This window comes from Polistes dominula, unplaced genomic scaffold (genome assembly GCF_049000335.1).
Source record: "Polistes dominula isolate Pdom_NZ unplaced genomic scaffold, Pdom_raw_medaka contig_32, whole genome shotgun sequence".
NCBI lineage: Eukaryota > Metazoa > Arthropoda > Insecta > Hymenoptera > Vespidae > Polistes > Polistes dominula.
In genome coordinates, this window is record NW_028300880.1 from 2,754,713 (window position 1) to 2,780,460 (window position 25,748).

A 25,748-nucleotide genomic window follows, 5' to 3' on the forward strand; every position below is an offset into this window, starting at 1 on the left:
CGTAAATATCATTAAAGAAATGAAAATTTGTCTAATTTGCTAATTTTGTTTCATCATTTTCCCTCCAATTCTTTTTTTTTAGGTTAGTTTCAATCGAACGTGATTGTTTTAAACAATTTTTAATAATTTGTTAGATACTTTACATTCCTTAAACAAAGATAAAATGTAAAATATCATAAAAAAAATGAAAATTTTAATAATTTTCTAATCTTGTTTCATTTTCCCTCCAATTCTTTTTTTTTAGGTTAGTTTCAATCGAAAGTAGTTGTTTTAAACAATTTTTAATAATTTGTTAGATACTTTACATTCCTTAAACAAAAATAAAACGAAAAATATCATAAAAGAAATGAAAATTTGTCTAATTTTCTAATCTTGTTTCATTTTCCCTCCAATTTTTTTTTTTTTTTGGGTTAGTTTCAATCGAAAGTAGTTGTTTTAAACAATTTTTAATAATTTGTTACATACTTTACATTCCTTAAACAAAAATAAAACGTAAAATATCATAAAAGAAATGAAAATTTTAATAATTTTCTAATCTTGTTTCATTTTCCCTCCAATTCTTTTTTTTTAGGTTAGTTTTAATTAAAATAGTAATTGTTTTAAATAATTTTAATAATTTTAAATCATTTTAAATACTCAAACCTGTTAAATTAAAAAATTATCTCCAAAATATAAATAATAATATAAAAAAAGACAAATACAGAAATATAACAAACATATCTTAAATATTTATTTATCAGATTTAGTTCTATAAAAAAAAATCAATTTTGATTGATCAAAAGAAAAAGAAAAGGAATAATTCCACACACACACACACACACAAAAACTAATCGAGATTACAAAACCCAGTTTAAAAATCCGGTTAAATCCTGTACGATCAAACAACCCCCCACCCTACCCAATGCTACCCCTTCCCATCCACTAACAGAACAGAAAAAAAAAGAAAAAAAAATAGAATTGAATAGAAAGTAATGGAAGAGAGCGGGGAAGAATAGGTAAAAGAATAGAAGAATAGGCCAAATAAAAAAACCCAAACTAAAAAAAAATAAAAAAAAGGGTTTTAAGTACATATATAATTAGTTGAACAAATCATAGTGTTGGATAGAATCAAAATTACACTAGTGTACGTATATGAATGAAAGAAAGAAAGGAAAAGAACAGAAAGAGAAAGAGATAGAGAAAGAGAAATAAGAAAAGGATAGCAGTATGAAAGTATGAATGTATGATAGTATGTGTGTATGTATAAGTATAAGTGAGTAAGTGTATATATGAAAATAAAGATTGAAAGAGAAAGATATGGGTTCTCAAAAATAGAAGAACAGAAAGAGAAAAGGAGAAGATGAGAATAAGAAGAGAATAAATAAGAAAAGGATAGTAGTATGAAAGTATGAATGTATGATAGTGTACGATATGTGAGTGTACATATATGTGTTTGTATATATATATATATATATATTAAAATAAAATAGAAAGAGAAAGATGGAGGTTCTTAAAAATAGAAGAAGAGAAAGAGAAATAAGAAAAGGATAGTAGTATGAAAGTATGAAAATATGTTAGTATGTGTATATTACACATACACATATGTATATTCATATATATATAGAAAGAGAAAGATAGAAGGGTTCCTAGGTTGAGTATGGTAGGTGAAAGAAGGAAAACCATTGGTGTTTTGCCCACCACCTCTCCCTCGCAAAAAGAGAGAGAGAGAGTGAGAGTAAGAGAGTGAGAGAAGGTTTCGCGCACGAGCATCACTGTCGAAGCACAAGAGCAACCAACACACATACAGACACAAATACAGACACAAATACAGACACACATATACACATATACATATATATAAACCTACACAACTTACTTGATGGTTCCCCCTCAAGGCTCAGTCCAATATCGTCGTTCGTCGAGCTCACACATTTTACCTCGAACTAACGTCAAGGTACACCTTAATCGTTAGTGATCTATACTTCATTTATTATTATTATTATTATTATTATTATTATTATTGTGTGATTATTTTTCTTATATATCCACCAATTTCAATCCCCATTTCGAATTTTATCTACTGTTCATGTTATTATCCAAACAAAGGTGACAATTTTGAAAGAAGAAGAAGAAGAAGAAGAAGAAGAAGAAGAAGAAGAGGAGGAAGATTAATTTTGAAAAATAAGAAAAATAGAGAAGGAGGGGGATTGTTTTTTGAACAACCAATAAGGGGTGTTGATTAATTAAATAATTATAAATTATTTATAATTAAAAAGGGTTGGTGTTAAACAGTATACATGGGTTCTACGTTAGTGCGAATTACAGCACGCTATCAAATTGACGATTGTTCGTATCGTAATTTGAAAAGTATCAAGTTTAAGTAACTTAAACACACATCAAGAGAAAGAGAGAGAGAGAAAGAGAAAAAGGAAAAGGATTAGTAAAAAAATTCAATTGATTCAAGTTAAAAAGGATAAATAATAAAACGTGTTGTATTTTAATGAATGAATAATGAATGAGAGGACCTGAGTTGATACGTTTGTGACATACTATATATATATAACATCAAAGAAAGATCTTATCAAGTATAAAAGAGAGTGAGAAAGATACAGGAAGAAATATTCAGATTGATAATAACAATCTTGAAGGAAGATACTTCAACAAGATAGAAAGATACAAGTTGATTTTATTTATCTGAAATTTATACCCCTCTTTTTTTTTGCGATCAAAACATCATTGTATTCAATTTCTCTCTCTCTTGTGTATATATATATATATATGTATATGTGTATGTGCATATAAGTGTGTATATTTATACGTGTGTATATCATTGTGTGCGCGTGTGACAATTAATCGATATATTTTACTAAACTTTATGTTCTTTTAATCCTAACGAAAAAGACGAAATTTCCCATAATATTTAAAGAATTCTTTTAATCAAAAAGTGTGGGAACAAAGGAAAGAAAATTGTGCTATTAATTTTGAATTGATTTAAAAGACAATTGTTTTTGTTTTTTTTTGTTTTTTTGGTGACAACTTCGTTTAAAACTAAGAATATTATTTGATATTCTTTCTGGTTTTATTTTTTATCTTTTGTATCCTCTTTATCTTTTTATCCTTTCTTCTAGAAATTTTCTAATTAAAGTTACAACCACAGTATCCTTTTCCTCAAACACATTTTATCCTTCAACGTTTACAAACAACCATTTATTTCATTTCAACAACAAAAGTTGTACGAATGATTAAAAAATGATGAATTTGATGAATTCATTCATTTGATTTTATTTATTGAAATGAATTATTATAATTAATAACAATGATAATGCTTCCCATAAATCGTATCACAAACTTTCCATATATTTGTCGTAATACGTTTCTACGATAAATAACAATTAAATATTATTATTAATAAATAATAATCTATACTGAAAAAAAGTGAGAACAAAGAAAAGAAGAAGAAGAAGAAGAAAGAGAAAAAAGGAAAGTTTGTTAAATATTGTTATTGTTATTTGCAATTGTTGTTATAATTATTATAAAAGAAAAAACACACCAACCCATCCACCTACACTCCTCTGAAGGATCTGGTCTTCTTAAACAAATATATAAATATATTTATATGAAGAATAATATTTGTTTGTTTTAAACAATTTTTACGGTGTTGCTCATAAAAAAAAAAAAACCAAACCAAAAATTATCGAAAAAATCTGAATGGAAAGTTCCTTGAAATTAAACTTAGAATATAAAAAATAAAAAAAAAATATAAAAAAATAAAAACAGAAAGATAACTTTTTATTTAAAAAGTTATAAATAAAGAAGATTGTAAAAAGAAGAAGAAGAAGAAGAAGAAGAAGAAAGAAAATAAAAAAAAGGAAAGAAGAATGGTGGTGAAATCTGAAAGCACGAGGAACGGTCACGAGCTGGCTCCTCTAAACGATGATCGTCAACAACCACCTCACAATGTTACCATTGTCGTTTCCGGAAATCAAAATGCAACTAATGTCAACCCGGAACCAAGACCGGAAGATAACAGAGCAGCATGGAGTGGAAAAATGCAATTCTTTCTTAGCATCATTGGTTATAGTGTCGGGCTTGGAAATATTTGGAGGTTTCCTTATCTGTGCCAACAGAATGGTGGAGGTAAGCCATTGTTATGTTTTTTTTTTCTTTTTTTGAGAAGTTTCACTTAAAATATTCATTTCAAAACAATTATTTTTATATTTTTAATGTAGAAATAAATTTTTTAAGTAAATATACTTTTGTTTCGGGTATAATTGTTTAACTATATAATTAATTAAATTTGTATGAATTTCGTATGAAGTTTTATTTTAATATCAAGCATATATATATATATTTTTTATTTATTTTATATATTGAAATAAATTTTTTCAGTAAATGTACTCTTGTTTCGGGTATAATTGTTTAACTGTATAATTAATTAAATTTGAATGAATTTCGAATAAAGGTTTATTTTAATATCAAGCATATATATATTTTTTTTAATTATTTTAAATATAGAAGTAAATTTATTTAAAAAATATATCCTTTTTTTAGTATAATTATTAAACTGTATAATTAATTAAATTTGTATTAATTTCGAATTAAGGTTAGGTTCCAATGTACTACCATATTTTTTTTTAATTCTCCTAAATTTCCTATCCTAATTCCAATTCCAAGTTAATAATTAATTAAGTAAATTTCTCCTATTCTTCAATCGATTAAATTTTCATAAACAAACTAAAAAAAAAAAATTATTTTCATTCGTGATAATAAAAAATTCATTGAAATACTTCTTTGTGAGTATCATTTTCGCAATATGAGATATATGTCAAACAATTTCTTCATTTTTATTTTTTCTTATGATTTATTACGATCATATTAAAGAAAAGAAAAAGAAAAATGCTGTTAATGCAAAATTATTATTTATTTATACACATTAAATACGATATTCCCCATATTTTCTTGAAATAAATATACGCGTTAACCTAAAAGAATTCTTTAAACGTTCCTCCTCGTTCGGTTGGGTTTCTGTAAGAGTTGCGTAACAAATTTTGTGACTTATATATATACATACATACATATATATATATACACACACACATATATATTTATTCTTCTTATTTTATTTTCTGTTTCTTAGAAGAAAGGTTTTATCGATTTTAACCTAAAATTTCAATGTAACCTGAGAAATGTGGGAATGATGAAACAAAAATTTGAGAAACTAATATTTTTATCTATTATATCTATATATAAAAAATTCCAATAATATTATTGAGATTTATTAATACTACAATGAATGAAATTTTCATTCATCTTGAATGAACAAATCTAACAATAAATTTACTAAAAACGTAGTAGTTTATTTCAATGTGAAACTATTTAAAGAACATTTTACATTTGGTTGATGTCAGTTTAAAACATCCAAAATTTAAACATACTTACGTTACTGCTATTACTGCAGTAACACCAACCACCCATAACCACCACCACCACCAACACCAAAATACTCGAGATGTTCATGTGAATCGTGACGTGATTCTATTTCTGTATATTTTTCAATATGAAACTCTTTTTTAAAATAAATCTGTCGCAGTAGTTTGAAATTACGTTAAGTGATGACGTATGTATACATATATACATGTATTGCATTTCAACATTCATCAAATAACAATGATACTCCATTTTTTTTTTAATTTCTTTTCATTTTTCTCAGTCAACGAATTGTATCAAACGACGTACGAAGACTAAAACGTACACACACACACACACACGCATATATGAGTAAATGCACACTCATGTCCTTGAGAATGATAAAAATATTTCAGTCGAGTGTTCAAATAGAAAAAAAAAGAAAAAAGAAATTTTAAATAAAAAAAAAACATTTGGAATAGGCAAAAGATTGATTTTTGTTCTTCTTTACCCCTACCCACTACTTTCATCCCCACTCCCACACCTTAAAAAGAAAATATATCAACCTACTCGACCCACGTACTTTTTTTTTTCTTTCTTTTTTTTTTTCTATTTTCTACTTGAATGAACGTACAACGGGCTAGAAAGATTTGAGGAAGGAAGATCTTGCTGGCCTATGCGTTTTCAAGATTACAGCGAATGTGGGTCGGCATCATTGTACTGAGATTTTCCCAGTTTAGCATGTGTAACACATTGAAAGAAGATTTCACGTTCATGTTTAATGTTTTCATAATCTTTGCCACGGTCGCCTTTCTTATATTCGCCTACACGTTCATTCAATACTAACACCATCATCAATTCTTATTATTAATTTTTTTTATTTGATAAACTGATTGATAGATATAGTTAGATATATATTTAAAATATTTTATCAAATTTTTTGCAGATTTATCTGAGAAACTTAAAATTCATCATCAATTAAATCAGAATATATTTTCAAATAATTTGAGTTTTCTGATAATAATATATTTTATTTGTTTGCGTTCTTTATACTTTCATTTACATTTTTTTAATTAAAAGTTTTATAAAATAAATAATAAAAAATTGAGAAATGATTTTTTGACAAACAATTTTTTAATATTTCTCAGAATATATTTTCAAATAATTTGAATTTTCCAATAATACATTTTATTTTATTTTATTTTGTTCTTCGTACTTTCATTTAGATTTTTTAATTTAAAGTTTTATTAAACAAATAAAATTGAGATGTGATTCTAAACAACAAATTTTTTTATATTTTTTTAGAAAATATTTTTGAATAATTTGAATATCGAAAAAACCCGAGTAGATTTTAATATATTAATATTAATTTATTATTAAATAAATATAATTTAATATAATAATTTTTTTTTCCATTCTAATAACAATTTTATTTTGAATTAAATTTGAAAAAACTTGAATGTATTGTATTAGAATATTTTAGTAAATAATTTGAACAATGAGAAGGTTGTGGTACCCCTAACCTAACTTAATATACTTTCTAAATTTTTTAATTTAAAAAAAAAGTATGACTACTGTAAAATTAGTGGAGTACTGTAAAATTATTTTAGTAAATAATATTATCAATTTTATTTTGAATTAAATTTGAAAAAACTTGAATGTATTGTATTAGAATATTTTAGTAAATAATTTGAACAATGAGAAGGTTGTGGTACCCCTAACCTAACTTAATATACTTTCTAAATTTTTTAATTTAAAAAAAAAGAGTATACTACTGTAAAATTAGTTTAGTACTGTAAAATTATTTTAGTAAATAATATTATCAATTTTATTTTGAATTAAATTTGAAAAAAACTAATGTGTAATTTATTAGAATATTTTAGTAAATAATTTGACCAATAAAAAGGTTGTGGTACCCCTAACCTAACTTAATATACTTTCTAAATTTTTTAATTTAAAAAAAAAAGTATACTACTGTAAAATTAGTGTAGTACTGTAAAACTATTTTCGTAAATAATATTACCAATTTTATTTTGAATTAAATTTGAAAAAGACTGAAGTGTAATTTATTAGAATATTTTAGTAAATAATTTGACCAATAAAAAGGTTGTGGTACCCCTAACCTAACTTAATATACTTTCTAAATTTTTTAATTTAAAAAAAAAAGTATACTACTGTAAAATTAGTGTAGTACTGTAAAACTATTTTCGTAAATAATATTACCAATTTTATTTTGAATTAAATTTGAAAAAGACTGAAGTGTAATTTATTAGAATATTTTAGTAAATAATTTGACCAATGAGAAGGTAGTAGTACCCCTAATTGAATAAACATCATATCTCGTAATTACTTTCAAAAAATAATTTAAAAAAAGTTCTATTTTCGTAATAAAGAGATTAGAAACTGAAAATAGATGTCTGGTTGTTCGAAAGTACAACGATGAAAGAAAATGTCCGCGATCCCTTTTGCATCTTATTCATCGTCCTTGTCTTAGTCTCGTGGCATCTCTTCTAAACTCGACGAATAATGTAGTCAAGTTTTCTATAAATACTTCTGGAAATATTCCGTTGTAAACGACGAGCTTGCAAGAAATTCTATTAGGGATAAAATATAGTCAAAAGGATTGCAATGAAAAATATTGAAGATGATGATCAATGAATGAAATTGTTTCTACTCAAAAAAAAAGAAAAAAAAGAAAAAAAAATATTAAAAATAAAAATGAAAATAAAAATTCCATTCAATTGTATGAAATATCAAATTAAAATAATTTGATAAAAAGGTGAAAGAAAATTATCAACGAATGATCAATCAAATGAATTTTTCTACCAAAAAAGAAAAAACACAAAATAATAAAAATAAAAATGAAAATAAAAATTCAATTCAATTGTATAAAATATCAAATTAAAATAATTTGATAAAAAGGTGAAAGAAAATTATCAACGAATGATCAATCAAATGAATTTTTCTACCAAAAAAAAAAATAAAACAAAAATTATTCAATTGAAAATAAACATTTTTTTCATTTATTTTTACAAAATATTAAATTAAAATAATTTTATAAAATTGAATCGTTTGATTTATTCAAATAATACGATTAATAAATGAACCATTAATTTGTAAAATAAATGTTGAATCATTTGATATAATAAATTAATATAATATTTTATGAAAAATGATTAAATAAATCATTAATAATAAAATCATATATGAATAAATTGAAATTATTGAATGACATAATCGATAAATTTTGTTATTTTCTAATAAATCAAACGAGTCATTTATTTTTAAACCTACCAACACACACAAACACACAAACATATATACAAATATCTAAACATATATATAAATAATCTAAATGGTAGTGTATTAGAGGGCAATTGAAATAGAAAGGACATACTATTTTAAGGAAATAGAAACGAAACCTAGAATGCCAGAATTGTCGTGGCCTTATATAATACTCTTTTCGTCATAGTGATCGATAAAAAAAAAAAAAAAAATAAAAATAACGTGGTACGGATGTCGGATAATATTCCAAATATTTTCAAAATCAAAACTAGGAAAATAATATAATAACAATTATTTTTTTTTTGTTATGAAAAATTATATTTTAAATAAAAATAAACAAATATTGTTCTCAATGAAATTTTCTTTTTTCTTTTTTTTTTTTTGCATCAAATTGAAAATATGAAAATTTGTAAGTATATAATAACAAAACTGATGGAAATTTATTTAATAAAGAATGAAAAGAAAGAAAGTGAAATATATTAAACGAGACTAGACAAGACTTAGACAACGAATAAGAGACGTGTGAAGCACGTTTCAAACTAATCGATTATGTTACCTCAAGAGAAGACACGTGACCCTCAACTCGCGTGGTCTTCTTAACAATTTAACAATAATACCATTTAATACACATTAATAGACAATATCATTTCAAAATCTAACTTTAATTTTATTAATCTTTTTTAAATTATTATATCCTTTCCTTGTCATAGTAATCAGAACAATTTTTATTTTACGAATATAATAATAGTTTCAAAATAATTTACAATTAAGTGATCATATTTAAATTCATTTTATGAACGATTATAAAAGAAATATTTAATTTTGTGATGATAATTATCATGAATTTGATATTTTGCAAAAAAACTATACGAACACTTTAAAATGATCAGATTATTTTTGAATTCATTTTATAAATGATTATAAAACAAGTATTTAATTTTGTGATGATAATTATCATGAATTTGATATTTTGCAAAAAAATTATACGGACACTTTAAAATGATCAGATTATTTTTGAATTCATTTTATAAATGATTATAAACAAATATTTAATTTTGTGATGATAATTATCATGAGTTTTATATTCTGCAAAAAAATTATACAAACACTTTAAAATGATCACATTATTTTTGAATTCATTTTATAAATGATTATAAAACAAGTATTTAATTTTGTGATGATAATTATCATGAATTTTATATTTTGCAAAAAAATTATACAAACACTTTAAAATGATCAGATTATTTTTGAATTCATTTTATAAATGATTATAAAACAAGTATTTAATTTTGTGATGATAATTATCATGAATTTTATATTTTGCAAAAAAATTATACAAACACTTTAAAATGATCAGATTATTTTTGAATTCATTTTATAAATGATTATAAAACAAATATTTAATTTTGTGATGATAATTATCATGAATTTTATATTTTGCAAAAAAATTATACAAACACTTTAAAATGATCACATTATTTTTGAATTCATTTTATAAATGATTATAAAACAAATATTTCATTTTGTGATGATAATTATCATGAATTTGATATTTTGCAAAAAAATTATACAAGTACTTTAAAATGATCAGATTATTTTTGAATTCATTTTATGAACGATTATAAAACAAATATTTAATTTTGTGATGATAATAATCATGAATTTGATATTTTGCAAAAAAATTATAGGAACACTTTAAAATGATCAGATTATTGTTGAATTCATTTTTTTGAACAATTCTAAAACAAATATTTAATTTTGTGATGATAATAATCTCGTGAATTTTATTCAAAAAAAAAAAATGATACAAACATTTAACAATAATCAAATCATTTTTGAATTAATTTTATGAATGATTATAAACAAGTATTTAATTTAGATAATAATTAATAGGTAATGTTATTTAAAGTGAAGATGATAAATAAAAAAAAAGAAATGAAATGGTTATTGAATTGGATTATTTTGAATCATAAAATAAACGATTGGTCACATATTATGATACACATATACATATACATATATATACCCCTTTTATATATAAATAATGGTTGAATGTAAAATAATTTTCTAGGTGAAATGATTCGTGACGATTGAAATACTAGCATGACTTATTTTCTCTTTCAATAGGAAGAACTACGATCGCATTCGAGGTCATGGTCGAACGAAGAACGAGACCGAAATGTCTCGTTCCGAATAAGAGCGTGTGTCACATTACAAGAGAAAGAGAGAGAGAGAGAGAGAGAGAGAGAGAGAGAGAGAAAAATAAAAAGAGAAAAATAGAGAGTAAGGGGGATCAGGAAAAAAAGAGTGGCACGTGTTCAAAAAGAAAGGGATGAAAAAAAAAAGAAAATAAAGAGAGAAAGAGAGAGAGAGAGAGAGAGAGAGAGAGAGAGAAATGCTTTCAAAGTATTACACTTGAAATATTATTGTCCCTCATTTTTAATTTATTTTATTTTTTTCTTTTATTCATACATCCCTACGAATATATATATATATATATATATATATATATATAATACTAGTGTCCTTCATTTAAATAATTTTATTTTTTTTTCTACCAATTTGAAAGATTGTTTTTATCAATTTTTAATTTCAAGTCAAATTAATGAATTTTTTTTTTTTACAATTGTATGGTTGCAATAATTTTTCAATTGAAAATGATCATATTTTAAATATTAATTGTAATTGTAATATATATATAAATGAAGAAGATAAAACACACACACACACACATACGTAGAATCTCGTTTTGATTCGTTCAAACGTATAGAATGAAATAAAACGTTTTAGGAATAACAAATCGTTTAGCAAAAAATTTCAAAGACCCGTTATGAGCTTGATATTCTATACTCGAACGTAAATCATATCTCATTAGTAATTTAAATTAACTAAAATAAACTAAAAAACAATTCATCGAACTAACATTGAATTAATAAATAAAAAAAAAAAAATAACATCAAAGTTAATAATAAATTCAACCAAAAAGGAAAATCAATGTTATAAAAACATAAAGTTCGTATAAATTATTATAACTTTTGATCAAACCTACAGATAAAAATACTACGACTTGATTATCCAATGAATAAAAAAACAAGGGGTGGTTTTACTCGTATTAAAACGATTCGATCATTTTTCTTGATTTCTCTCTTTTTTTTTTTTTTTTTTTTTTTTTAATAATTATATGTACATTGGTAAGAATCAAATCAAATCAAACTTGTAGATAAAAATGTAATCATGTGATTATTCAGTAAATAAAAAATAGAGATAATTTTCCTCGTGTCAAAATGATTCAATCAATCATTTTTCTTGATTTCTAATTTTGAAATAATAACTGAAATTTCTGAATAAATAAAAGAAATACAATTTATTTAAATACAATTTTTATTAATCGAAATTCAATCGATGGTCATTTTGAAATAGAAACTGAAATTTCTTTGTAAATAAAAAATAAAATGAATAGAATTTATTATTATGAAAAAAAAAAAGAAGAAGAAGATATTTAAGAAAATCAGTATGGAATTAAATCAATCGTTATTTTGAAATAGAAATTAGAATTTTTGAATAAATAAAAGAAATAAAAAATAAAAAATTAAATTTATTGAAATAAATGTAAAATAAAATTTTGTTATTAATCGAAATTCAATCGATGGTCATTTTGAAATAGAAACTGAAATTTCTTTGTAAATAAAAAATAAAATGATTAGAATTTATTATTATGAAAAAAAAAAGAAGAAGAAGAAGATATTTAAGAAAATCAGTATGGAATTAAATCAATCCTTCTTTTGAAATAAAAATTGGAATTTTTCAATAGATAAAAGAAATAAAAAATGATCATGATCGGATTTATGTTAACAGTTGAATTTGAACATGCAAGAGAACTACTATCCCTCGTTAACGTATACTCAAAGCTTATGATATATTGTACGTTTCGCGAATCTCCCCTTTTGCAAGCAAGACATGCAAAGCACAACCCCTTAGCTTTAGTTCACCCTCTTTCTCTCTTGGTCTCGACCAGACTCCTCCCTCCCCAAGTTTCAAGCGAACAGAGCGTTTCGTATTGATCGTGCAACGTACTACGTACTCGTTTCACAGCATTCTCTCTCCCTCTCTCTCTCTCTCTCTCTCTCTCTCTCTCTTATTCTCTCAATTTTTTTCTATCTTTATATCCCTCTCTCTTTCTCTCTTTCTCTTTCTTTCAGTATTTTATTCTCACCGAACTTTTGCTACCTTTCTTTCTTCCGGCACGACAAGTTCTTATAACCTTCTTTTATTTGATTTTTTTTTTTTGTTTTTTTTTTTCTTTCTTTTTGTAATTTTATTTTATTATTTTCTTTTCTACCCTTACGCGACCGTTAGAAGACAATTTTTTCAACCCCCTGTGCGTGTGTGTGTGTGTGTAATATTCCTTGTCGTAATTTACATGTAATTCTTGAAAAAAATAATACAAATATAGAGTTGAGAGATGATGACAAAATAATCAAATCGTTGTAACACATATACAAACCTTTTTCCTTTGTTTTTTTTTTTTTATTCATAATTATGTAGATATAATTATTTAAATAAAAAGAATAATATAAGAAGAAAAGAAAAATGATTGAATCATTGTAACACGAGTAAAACAACCCCCCCTTCTATTTTTTGAATCATCACATCATGAAATATTTTTTTTTTTTTTTTAAATAAATTCTATTCATTTTATTTGTATATTTTATTTTTTATTTACAAATATATTTGAATTTTTTTTTTTTAAATGAAGATCGATTGTATTTGATACTAATTTTTCTTAAATATATATATATATATATATATATATATATATATATATATTTTTTTTTTTTTTTTTTATAAAAAATTCATCATGGTATTTTAAATATAGACCCGAGGTCATAAGTTCGCGGCCAGGTTTTCAAGCAAAGCGCAATTTTGCCGGTTGCTTATCGATTTACGCGTGGGAAACTTACGTAAAGCATCACGATAATAATCGTACCTGGCCATAACGGATACATATGTGTACACATACATATATATATATATATATATATTACATTGTAAATATCGATAACATTGTTCTATCGAATGTCACGAGTCGATAAGTTAAAAACAAGTTGACAGTTCATTGAGTGTTTGTACCCTGACGTACACACATTTAACAGTAGAAAATAAAATTGAAAATAAATCACAGATTCTGTTTCTTAATTTTACGTAAAACAAATCCCTTTCAAAGTACACGTGTTTCAAAATTAAAAAAAAAATAAATAAATAAAAACGCCTCACAGATATTTTTTTTTGCTTAATTTCATTTAAAACGAATTCCTGTAACTATACACGTGTTAAAAAATTAAAAAAAAATAATATAAATAAAATATATCACAGATTTTCTTTTGCTAAATTTTATTTAAAACAAATCCCTTTAACCATACACGTGTTCAAAAATGAAAAAAAAATTAAAACACATCATAAATTTGTTTTTTTGTTCCTAATTTCACCTAAAACAAATCCCTTTAACCATACACGTGTTTAAAAATTAAAAAAAAATAAAATAAAATACATCACAGTCTTATTTTTTATCTAATTTCATTTAAAACAAATTCCTTCACTCTACCACCATAAAAAAAAAATAAATAAAAATGAAACATCCCAGAATTGGTTTCCTAATTTCACCTAAAACAAATCCTTTCACCCTACCACCACTTTCTTCTTTCAAAAATAAATAAACGTTGAAAAATTTATGAATTACTATGAATCATATGTGATATCGTGCATTACATACACACTTACACAGTTTACATTGTAGAAACTTCAAACGTGTTGGTTATATAGTTTACGATCGATAAGAAATTCCAACAGTGTAATTGCAACACAACACACACGTTTATGTTTCGTTATTAAATCAACGTTGGCGTGTTATGTTTTTTTCAATCATTCTTAATCACGTTTAAAATTGTTACAAATATAATAATAATAATTTTTAAATGTGACTGATAGGTTTAAAATTATTATTTATTAATTAAAATATATGTTAACTTATGATTAACACTTTAATGGCAGCATACGTCTACTTACAATGAGTCAAATGTTGCAAGGTGTCTGACAAAATATTTTTGAAAAATTAATTCAAACAAATTTGATCAAAATTCACGAAATAATACAACATGTGCTTAACAAAAAACAATAACAATTAATTACAAATTCAATATTTTTCTTATATGTGCGATAATTAATAAAACAAACACCTACATGTTTACAACTCTTACACATTAATTAATTCATCACACACACACACCCACATGTCGTGTGAGAGGTCACTAAAATGTTAATTAAACAAATTTTCTTAATTTTGTTAATAAAACTTAAAAATAAATTTTTCTAATTATTTGTTTTTTTTATTGTTTAAAATAGGTGCCTTTCTTATACCATTTTTCGTGATGCTCATCTTAGAAGGGGTGCCATTATTTTTAATCGAATTGGGTGTTGGACAACGAATGAGACAAGGTGCCCTAGGTGTTTGGAATACGATACACCCCTGGTTGGGTGGTATAGGAATAGCCTCCTGTATTGTCACCTTCTTCGTTGCACTTTATTACAACGTCATTATTACCTGGTGTTTCTTCTACCTCTTCAACTCTCTCGAGGTGAGTTATGTTTTAATATTTCATCTCAGAGATAATATTTTCTTTTTTCTTTTCTTTTCTTCTTTTTTTTTGTGTTTATACGAGTACGTTTATTCTCAATGTTTTATTTTTGGGGACTAATTTTTAATTCGTTTGTGATTAATTTTTATTAATTATTTAATACAATTAATCTACCTGATAAAAAAACTTGAATTTATTTCTATCTCAAATTAATTTTATTAAAATTACAACTGAAATGATTAAAATAACAAAATTATTTAATATTCGTGTAAATAATTAAAACTAATTATTTGTCGTTAAAAAGATAAGAAGAAAAAAAAAACTGTGTTCTTTTTTTCACATATCTTTTTCATAAATTTTTTTTTGTTAATAATTCTAACGATATGATTCATACTAATTACAAAGAAAAAAAAAGAAATAAAAATAAAAATGATTGAAATGAACTGATGAATCAACCAAATGCTTTTGCATATTATTATTCTTTGACAAAAATATTTAAAATGAAAGAAAAATTAAGGGATTAAAATAAAAGAAACCTCGTAGTAATTAAAAAAAAAAAAGGAATGTGTTTTGTTTTTTGTTTATGTTAATTGTAAAAACTAATGGAATACTATTTTTCTGTTTTTTTCCAAACTCGTGCCCTCGCACACCCCCATAGGCAGTCACAATTAATTTCGGCGTAAGTACCCCTAAAACAGTGTCAGCTTGCAAAAAATACTATGAAAAGAAAACAAAAAAAACAAAATCAAAAGCATAGAAAGCAAGAAAAAATAAACAAACAAAATCGGTTCACGAAAAGAATTTGTTCCGTCATGGTTCATTTTAATATTCAATTATTTATTTTTTTTTTTTTTCACAAATATTTCGCATTCTCATTTTAATCGTCGTCTTGCAATTTGCAATAAATCGTTCATCGTCTTCCTAAATTATTGTAAAATCAATCTGGAAGATGGACAATATTTTTTTATGGGGGACAATTGTTTAAAAAATATCCCTAATCAATAATGGAAGATTGTTTCATTTTTCTATCTAACATTATTTTATTAAATTAGGTGAGAAGACGACGATTCGAGTTGTTTTTTTTTCTAACTTTTTTTATTTAATTCATTTAAAAAAATCTTTAAATAAAACCTTCATAAAACATCATCATAATCATCATAATAATTATTTTTGTAATAATCTTTCATCTAGTTTGCTTGTAATAAAAGATAATCTTTTAAAAATGCTTGTGATCTGCTTGCAAATTCATTCAACAAACAAAACATCTATCTATAATATCTAATAATAATAATAATCATCATCATCATCATCATAATAATCATCTGATCGTTGTTTTATATAATCATAATTGATTACAATTTGTTTGTATCAAATAAAACCCTTTTTTTCTTATATAATTATGTAATTCATGTTCTCACTCGTTGAGTTACCAACGAGAAGGATCAATTTGAAAAATGTGAATGTTGTCTTATCTTTTGTCATATGTTTATATTATTTTTTTTTATCTTTTCTTTACCATCCTTCTTCATTTTTTTTTTTCTGATAAAATACTCGATCAATAATTATCCACAATCTCTGAAAAACTATATTTGCAATATTAAATCAACCTGTATAATATTTCGTCAGGTGTGATAATAAAACTTGTTTTACAAGTATTATACAAAAGAATAAAAAAAAAACCAATGTCATAAACATAATAAAATTGTTGGATAATTATTGAACTCATTATAGTTGATCACGAACAAAAGTAAGTACCCATTTTAGCATATATTATATTTTTGTATATTTAATAAAATAATAAATCGTTCATAAATTTCATAAACATCAAAAAGCAGCACGCATAAATTACATAAAAATATATTACAGAATGTCCTATTTAAATCGATCCATTTAAATAATTTCAATACTGTTAATAAAAAAAGAAAATGTGTTAAACAAAAGTTGAATAATTTTATTTAAAATATCTTGAAAAATTTTTAGTTAACAATAACAATTAACTCTTAACAATATACCTTCTTTTATTTATAAAAATGAATAATGTATACAGTAATGCATTGTCATCTAATTTTGTACAAATTATCACACACATTTAAACATTAATATTAAAAAGTTAACTTTATTTCTAATATTTATTAATAATAATAAATAACATATTACTCTTAAACAAATCAACTTTTATTTAAAATCAACCCCATTAAATTTTCTTTAACCTATCAAAAAGTTTCGCAAATATTAGAATGTACAGCTTTGTTTCCGCTATTTTCCTACAGATGGCTCAGAAAAAATGGCGGGAACAAAGAGTTATACAGTTTAAATGAATCGATTTAAATTGGATATTATTGAGTTATTATAATCAGATATCGTTCGGAGTTAATTAATTTAGAAAATCCGGAATTTATAACCGTTTTTTTTTGTGGTGACCGATATCGAAATTCTGACGCAATTCAGGCACCACTGCCATGGGCGAAGTGCCCGGAGATCAACGAGAAACCGGTAGAAGAATGTGTCAAGAGCTCTGAGACAGCTTACTTTTGGTACAGAACCACATTGGATGCTGCACCATCAATCGAGGAAGGATCATCTTTGAAATGGTGGATCGTAATGTGCCTTTTGCTAAGTTGGGTCGTTATATTCTTTATCGTCATGAAGGGAATACAATCATCGGGCAAGGTAAATACCAATCAAATCAAATCAAACATGAATCAAATCAAACTTGAATCAAATCATTGATGACAATGTTCAACTATGTTCAGAAATGTTCAGAAATGAACAACACAACACGTTCACTGTCAAACATATTGATAATTCAGGCAGTTGCAATTGAATTTTACATGACTATAAACGTGTTGTAAAAAAATATATAATATTATATATATAATATATATAATTTAAATTAAATATTTAATTTATTATAAAATATTAAATTAATTATTTAATATATTAATATAATTAAATATATATGAGAATATATTTATATAGTTAAATATATTATTAAATAATAAACTATATTTTTATATAATTTAAATTATATATTTAATTAATAATATATTATATATATATTTAATAATATTATTAATATTATTAATATACATTTAATTAATAAATTTAATTAATATGAGATATAAATATATTTCTAATAAATTTTCAATTGATTACAGGTAGTTTATTTTACCTCGATGTTCCCGTACCTTGTACTCACGATCTTCTTCATTCGTGGGATTACATTGAAAGGTGCTAGTGCCGGATTAGCTCACATGTACACGCCAAAGGTATGAACAAATTATTCTATTAATATATAGATATACATAAAAAAAAACTATTATTACTATTACTATTTACTACGAAGACAAAAACGGATTAATAAATTCGAATTTCATAGAAATCTGTTTTCTTGTTTCCCTGTTTTATTTTTTTTTTTTTTTATTTCTTTTTTAATATACACCTCTTTCTTCCCGTTTTATCTGTTGGTAACCGGGGACCCATGGGGGGTTTTATTGTTGGGGTTTGTTTCTATAATACCAACCAACAAAAGGTGGAGAAATTATTGGAGCCCACGGTCTGGCTAGATGCGGCAACACAAGTCTTCTATAGCTTTGGATTAGCTTTTGGTTCCTTGATCGCATTCGGAAGCTACAATACACCCGACAACAATTGCGTCAGGGACGTGATTCTGGTGAGCGTGTGCAACGCGTTTACCGCCATTTACGCGAGCGTTGTCATTTTCGCCATTTTGGGGTTCAAGGCGATGTCGAATGTGGACAAGTGCCTGGAAAGGTAATCGCAAGATATCAGGTTTCGACCAAACTACAAAAAAAAAAATTAAAAAAAAAAACAACAACAACAGACGAAAATAGATTATGAAAAAAAAATAAATAAATAAATGAAAAAAAAAAGAATTATGGGAATAAACGTAATTCCCTGTATAATTTAGTATAATAATATCATATTGCTATTTAGAACTCGGTTTTTTTTTTGTTTCATTCGTCATTGATTCTTTTCTATTCTTTTACAAAATTGAAAAAAGAAAAAAAGAAAATTCAATAAATCAGATAACTAAATTCGGTTTGTTTCAAATTTTATCGGATTATTTACAATTATTAAATTAGATAATAAAAGAGCATGTGCATGCGTATTTATCATCTCGATCGTGAGAACGGTCTTTTCATTTATCGTTCATTTCGATACTTTAAATAAATCAAAATTATTATTCAAATATAATACACAAAACGCGTTCAATGAGAAATCATTCGATGAAATATGTTAGAATATTCTTTTTTTATTTTTACTTCCAATAAAAAATCACGTAAAAGATGAAAAGATGCATTTATTCTCATCTGGAAACTCTCATCTTTTTTTTAATCAATCAAGTTCGGAAATAATCTTCAAACTCGTTAAATATTTCAAGTTTAAAATTAGAAGAGAAAAAAAAAAGATATTTTTCGCGTTTGTTGTAACATAAATCTATCGTATCTCTCTCTTTATCTTTCTCTCTCTCTCTCTCTCTCTCTTTCTTTCTCTCTCTTTCTTTCTCTCTCTTTCTCTTTCTCATCATCTCGACATTCGCGGGAACCTTGCCAAATGGAAGACACATCGACGTTGTAATTAAAACGTTGCAACGACGACGAGGTAAGAGGAGAGGGAAAAGGTGGTGGTGGGGATGATGCTGGTGATGGTGGGGATAGTGGTGATGGTGGTGGGGGTCGAGGAAGAAGAGAGAAAGGATGCACTCGTTTTATTTATTTTTATCTTTGTTTTGTTGCTTTTCATTTTTGCGTATTTTCTTTTTCTATTTTTGTCTTTCATTTCTTAACATTTTTATTATTTTTTTTTTTCATTTTAAAAAAGAAACAACAAAAGCACCTTAGTTGACATAGTTGTGTCGAGTATTTAATATTATTATTATTTTTTTTTTTTAATAAAATTTATGTTAACTTTTGTGAATGATTGTGTATGGGTGCACGTGTGCATTTGAGATTTTTAGAGAAAGAAAAATAATATGAAAAATATAACAAAACAAAATAAAACAAAACAAAACAAAAAAAAATAAAATAAAACAGAGAGATGTTTTTTGTACAAAACAACAAACCCTTTTCCCTCTTCATTTTAATTCATAACACACTCGTGAAATACGCACAAAAATGCTTATAAATATAAAATACTAATTCTGATGTCTGTGATATTTAAAAACGATAAAAATAAACATAAATTCTTTGTCTTTAGTATTACGGTGAAGATTAAAAAAAAAATAATAACAATAAAAATAACAGAAAAGAAAAATTGGCAATTAAAAATTAAAATTTTGAGGCTAATTTTAATCAAAAAAAAAATAAAAAAGAAATTAAAAAAATTCAAAGAAAAAGTTGCACTTGTCAAAAGAAAAAATAATTTGAGTCAAGAAATTTGTGAACGTAATGTTACACGGTTTAGTATAATTTTTTTTATATTTTTTTTTCGTTTCATTAAAAAAAAAAAAAAAACAAAAAAACAAAAAAAAAGGAAAGAAAAAAATTGTAAAGCAGGCAATGACAGTTGTTAAAAGTATTGTGAAAAAATTAAAATGTTCCCATTATTTTTGTTTGTTGCTTACAGCAATAAGGTATCTCTAATCAAGTATGGTTTTCTCTTTGAAAATTCAACGATGGAGGATTACGAAAACGTTGTTAATACGTTCAACAGTTCGGCCACTAATTTAACCTTGGATGTATGCAGTTTGAACGAACAACTTAATAACGTGAGTTCAACTAAGTTACAATCGATTATTTCTAAATTTATATTTACGATCGATTCTATCCGAGTATACACCTATATACCGACTTATGATAGTATTGGTAATGTTGGTGATGAAAATTAACCAGATAATAGTTAAACTGTTAAATTTGATACTTGCAGCAATGAACTTTCAAATTTTTCATGCCAATTAATAATAATAATAATAATAATAATGTTATTAATTAAAGAATAATTTTTGTAGGCAGCCGAAGGTACAGGTTTGGCATTCATAGTCTTCACACAAGCTATCGTCGAGCTTCCAGGTGCACCATTTTGGTCCTGCATATTCTTCCTAATGTTATTGGCCCTTGGTCTTGGTTCACAGATTGGTATTATGGAAGGAATGTTATGCGTAATATTTGACATTGATCTTTTCAAAAGAATTAAGAAACAATATATAACAGGTAATTATAATAATTATATAAAAATCATTTTTTTGTCTTCTTTGAATATTAATTATTCATATTTAATTATTTAAATTTAGGTGTAGTGTGTATCGTGTGTTTCTTCGTTGGTCTGATATTCTGTACCGGTGCAGGTGAATATTGGTTGAAAATGTTTGACAGTTTTGCTGGTACCATTGGTTTAGTCATGGTTGCACTTATGGAAATGATTTCTGTTATCTTTGTTTATGGTCACGAAAAGTAAGATATTATTATTATTATTATATATATATATTATTGTTAATTGATATGTAAATTTATCTAAACTATAATTGTATAAATGTTTCATTAGATTCACGAAAGACATTGAAGAAATGACAGGTTATAGGCCAGGTATTTATTGGCAAGTAACATGGAGATTTCTTGCACCAATAATCATGGTTTGCATACTAATATCTAGTATTGCATCCATGTTTATTAAGAAACCAGAATATTCAGCATGGAATGCTACACTGGTAATTATTTATTCATTTTGATTTAATAAAACAATTTGTTATTTTATCATATTTTGTAAAACATATTAAATACTTAATTTAAATATTTACATTAATATTATACATACTAATACAATATTTTTTTAAATATACTAAACGTTTGATTTTTTCAAACGACACTCTGTTAAAAATTGAAATGATTTTATATTAAGTAATTCAATATTTAATTAAAATGATAAATACGTTAAATTGTTGTATTATTTTGTTAATTTAGGGTGTAACAGTACCAACCCCTTATCCAGGCTGGGTATTAGCAATAGCAGCTTGCATTATTTTTGCTGGTATTGCACCAATACCAATAGTTTTTCTACTCAGAGTATTCCAATGTGTGAAACTCGACGTGGATATTCATCAAGGTAGCATCCGTCGTATTGATACTACTGTATCAACTAAGGAAATGATGGGTGACGTTGATGTAAGTATATATTATTTTAATAAATATATATATTCATTTGTAAGTGTGAAAAGAGTATCAAAAATAATTTTTGTGTGGCTTTTTTGTCTCTCATTAATTATATTTGTCATTGCATTGATCATTTTCAACATTTGCATACGAATCATAACAAAAAAAAAATTATATTAATCATAGTTTTAAATGAGATTTTATGAAATAGAAAAAAAAGGGTCAAATAATATTGTGCAAGATGTATATATATATATATATATATATATTTATACAGTTTTGTATCATGTTTAATCGATAACGTGAATCCTGCTTGAAATATTCTTACGTCATATAAAACTTTAATGCATTCGTCTTTCTTTACATTTCTTTTTATCATAGCACACTTTTTCTTTTTTTTCCAATCTAAATTTAGAAATAAATAGAAACGAAAGAATTGATTTATACAGGATGATTCATGAACTCACTTATTGTCACAATGTTTGATTAAAAATAATATAAAAATTGAAGAAATAATTTGTTAAAGTCTCTTGACTGTTTTTCTTGGAATAATAAATTATGATTATTTATAATAATATTAATATTAAATAAATTATCAACGTGTTTGTGGATAAGCAATCAAAACAAAAGAAAAAAGAAAAGAAATGACGAATTTAAATTAAACTTCGTTGTGTTAAAAATTAAAAAAATAACTGTAGATGTAAGGATGATGAAACTGTTCATAAAGTATGTATGTACGATCTGAACACGTCAATTGGCTAACGTAATCAAGTTCAATGACACAATAAGTTCAACATATACTAGCCTTGACTATGAACTTTTTCATGGTAAAGGTTTGAATTTATTTTATCTAAATAAATTCATTATTTAATTATATTTAAAATATTTTCATTATAATATTTTAACAATTATTATGAATACTTATTAATTAAAATCTGATTAAATTATACTAAAATAAATTGTATACAATTTTTTTTAATGATTTAATTTAAACACGCACGTTGATAATTTTTATATTGAAAATGATGACATTATATTTTTTAACAATTTTAAAATTTAAATAAAGTTAATTGTTGTTGTTGTTTTTTTTTTTTTTTATATCAATCGTGTAATATAAATAATATCATTTTATTTTATTTTATATTATTTTACATTTGTATTTTTTTATTATTTATTACAATTATAATATTATACTTTATATTTATTTTAGATTTAAATTAATTTATTTTATATTCGAAGACAGACACAAGATAAAAAAAAAAAAAAAAACAGAAAATGTGATTAGAAATGAAGAAATATTTTTCTAAATTTGATTTGAAACAAAAATTGAATGAAAAATATTTAAAGGAAAGAAAAATGATAAATTTAGGATATATCTTCTTCACATATTAGTTGACATTAGTTGACAAGCGTGGCATACGCGTGTGTGTTAGTGTTTAACTATGAGTAACCGTGCAGATAAGAATAGGGGGAACCAAGAACCCCTTTCGATCAAATAATCGTTTTATATTCGCATACTGAATGCAATTCGTGACAATTGATAAAATGGCGCTTCTCTCTCCCGCGAGAGAAAGAAAGAACTGAAATTTTCTTTACGATCATTGCAACATGAAAAAAAAAAAAAGGGTCATACATACACACGTATTATTTTTATATTTTTTTTTTTCTTTCATTACCAAAAACTCGTACAATTGTTTGCCACTTTTCATTTCATTTTATTTTATTTTATTTTATTTTTTTTTTTCAAAGCTTTGAAATGTGCAATTATTTTTTTCTCCCCTTGCTGAATCATTGTACATTTGCAAGTATGTGTATGTGGGTGTGTGTATTTTTGTTTTTTTTTTTTTTTTTTTTTTAGATTGAAATTAATTATATCTACACGAATATATAATACTCGTTTTGTACACCACGAGAAAAGAATGGAATTTTTTGATTTTATTTCATATCCGATGTTAAAGAAAAAAAAAAATAAATAATAATAAAAAGAAAATAAAAATCTGTGAAGATTAATGTTAACATGATTTAATTAGAAATGTGCAAAAGGATTCAAGGAAAAAATAAAATAAAGTAAAAATCTGTGAAGATTAATGTTAACAAGAATTTAATTGAAAATGTGGAAAAAAGATTCAAGGATTCCCATCAATCTTTTTTTCTTTTTTTCTTTTTTTATCAAACATATATATCCTTGACATACATACTCAAAATTAGATACAATTTTGTCTTTTTAATCAATTCGAATCATTATTTAATTATATTTCATTTTAAATCAACGAAGAAGATTAAATCAATTTAATTTTAATTCATATTAAAATTAATTAAACATAATTTGTGTTTATTTGTTTATTACTTAATATCGGATTTAAATATCGAATAAATTGGTTTGAGAGGGATGATAATTGAACGATATTAGATTTATCTTTTGATTGGATTGAAAAATATTCAATTGTATCTGTTCTCGTGGTGAACGAATAATTCGAGAAAAAGTGTGTTCGATGTGTTGTTCAAAGTTGAACCATTCGGTATGATCTGCAGTTATAGGTAAGCTTCCTCTCTATGTCTCTCTCTGTGGTTGGCTAAATCGATATCTCCCGTAACTGCATCACATGTGAGTCCGTCGTAGATGAATTTTTCGGAATGCACTTTGATAGATACTTTCTTATTTTTCATTTTTTTTATTTTTTTTATTTTTTATTTCGTTCTTTTTATTAATCTTAAAATTATTAACATATTTACTTAAGTTAAATACCCATCAAAAAAATATTACGATAAACACACACGTATAGTAACCAATAATTAGAAAGAAGAGGGGGTAATACAGTAAAAAAAAAAGGCATAAAATTAAATTCAATATGAATTGTGTAATTTATATTTTAATTATTTAAATTATTAAATTTATTGATTTAAAATATTAAACAAACACGTGTATAGTAACCAGTAATTAAAAAGAAGAGGGGGGGGTGTAATACAGTAACAAAAAAAAAGACATAAAATTAAATTCAATATGAATTGTGTAATTTATATTTTAATTATATAAATTATTAAATTTACTGATTTAAAATATTGAACAAACACGTGTATAGTAACCAATAATTAGAAAGAAGGGGGAAGGGGGTAATACAGTAATAAAAAAAAAGACATAAAATTAAATTCAATATGAATTGTGTAATTTATATTTTAATTATTTAAATTATTAAATTTATTGATTTAAAATATTAAACAAACACATGTATAGTAACCAGTAATTAGAAAGAAGGGAAAGGGGGTAATACAGTAACAAATAAAAAGACATAAAATTAAATTTAATAACAATTGTGTAATTTATATTTTAATTATATAA

General features: G+C 24.5%; 1 protein-coding gene across 3 annotated transcripts in view; it reads left to right on the forward strand.

Annotated features, from left to right (window-relative positions):
* The first annotated feature begins 1,814 nt into the window (after positions 1-1,814).
* Positions 1,815-25,748, forward strand: part of LOC107070490 (sodium-dependent neutral amino acid transporter B(0)AT3) — a 30,728-nt gene continuing 6,794 nt past the window's right edge. The window contains exons 1-12 of one of the 3 annotated variants that reach the window (XM_089176793.1): positions 1,815-1,933; positions 2,086-4,116; positions 15,070-15,302; positions 15,961-15,981; positions 17,751-17,972; positions 18,461-18,571; positions 18,835-19,076; positions 20,892-21,033; positions 21,274-21,475; positions 21,556-21,715; positions 21,807-21,969; positions 22,223-22,423. In XM_089176793.1, the coding sequence (XP_089032919.1) occupies positions 3,858-4,116; positions 15,070-15,302; positions 15,961-15,981; positions 17,751-17,972; positions 18,461-18,571; positions 18,835-19,076; positions 20,892-21,033; positions 21,274-21,475; positions 21,556-21,715; positions 21,807-21,969; positions 22,223-22,423 (1,956 nt within the window). In that variant the 5' untranslated portion in view covers positions 1,815-1,933; positions 2,086-3,857. Of the gene's footprint in view, positions 4,117-15,069; positions 15,303-15,960; positions 15,982-17,750; positions 17,973-18,460; positions 18,572-18,834; positions 19,077-20,891; positions 21,034-21,273; positions 21,476-21,555; positions 21,716-21,806; positions 21,970-22,222; positions 22,424-24,943; positions 25,017-25,748 lie in introns of all 3 variants that reach the window. The other 2 variants (XR_001476278.2, XM_015328751.2) reach the window with 2 other exon arrangements.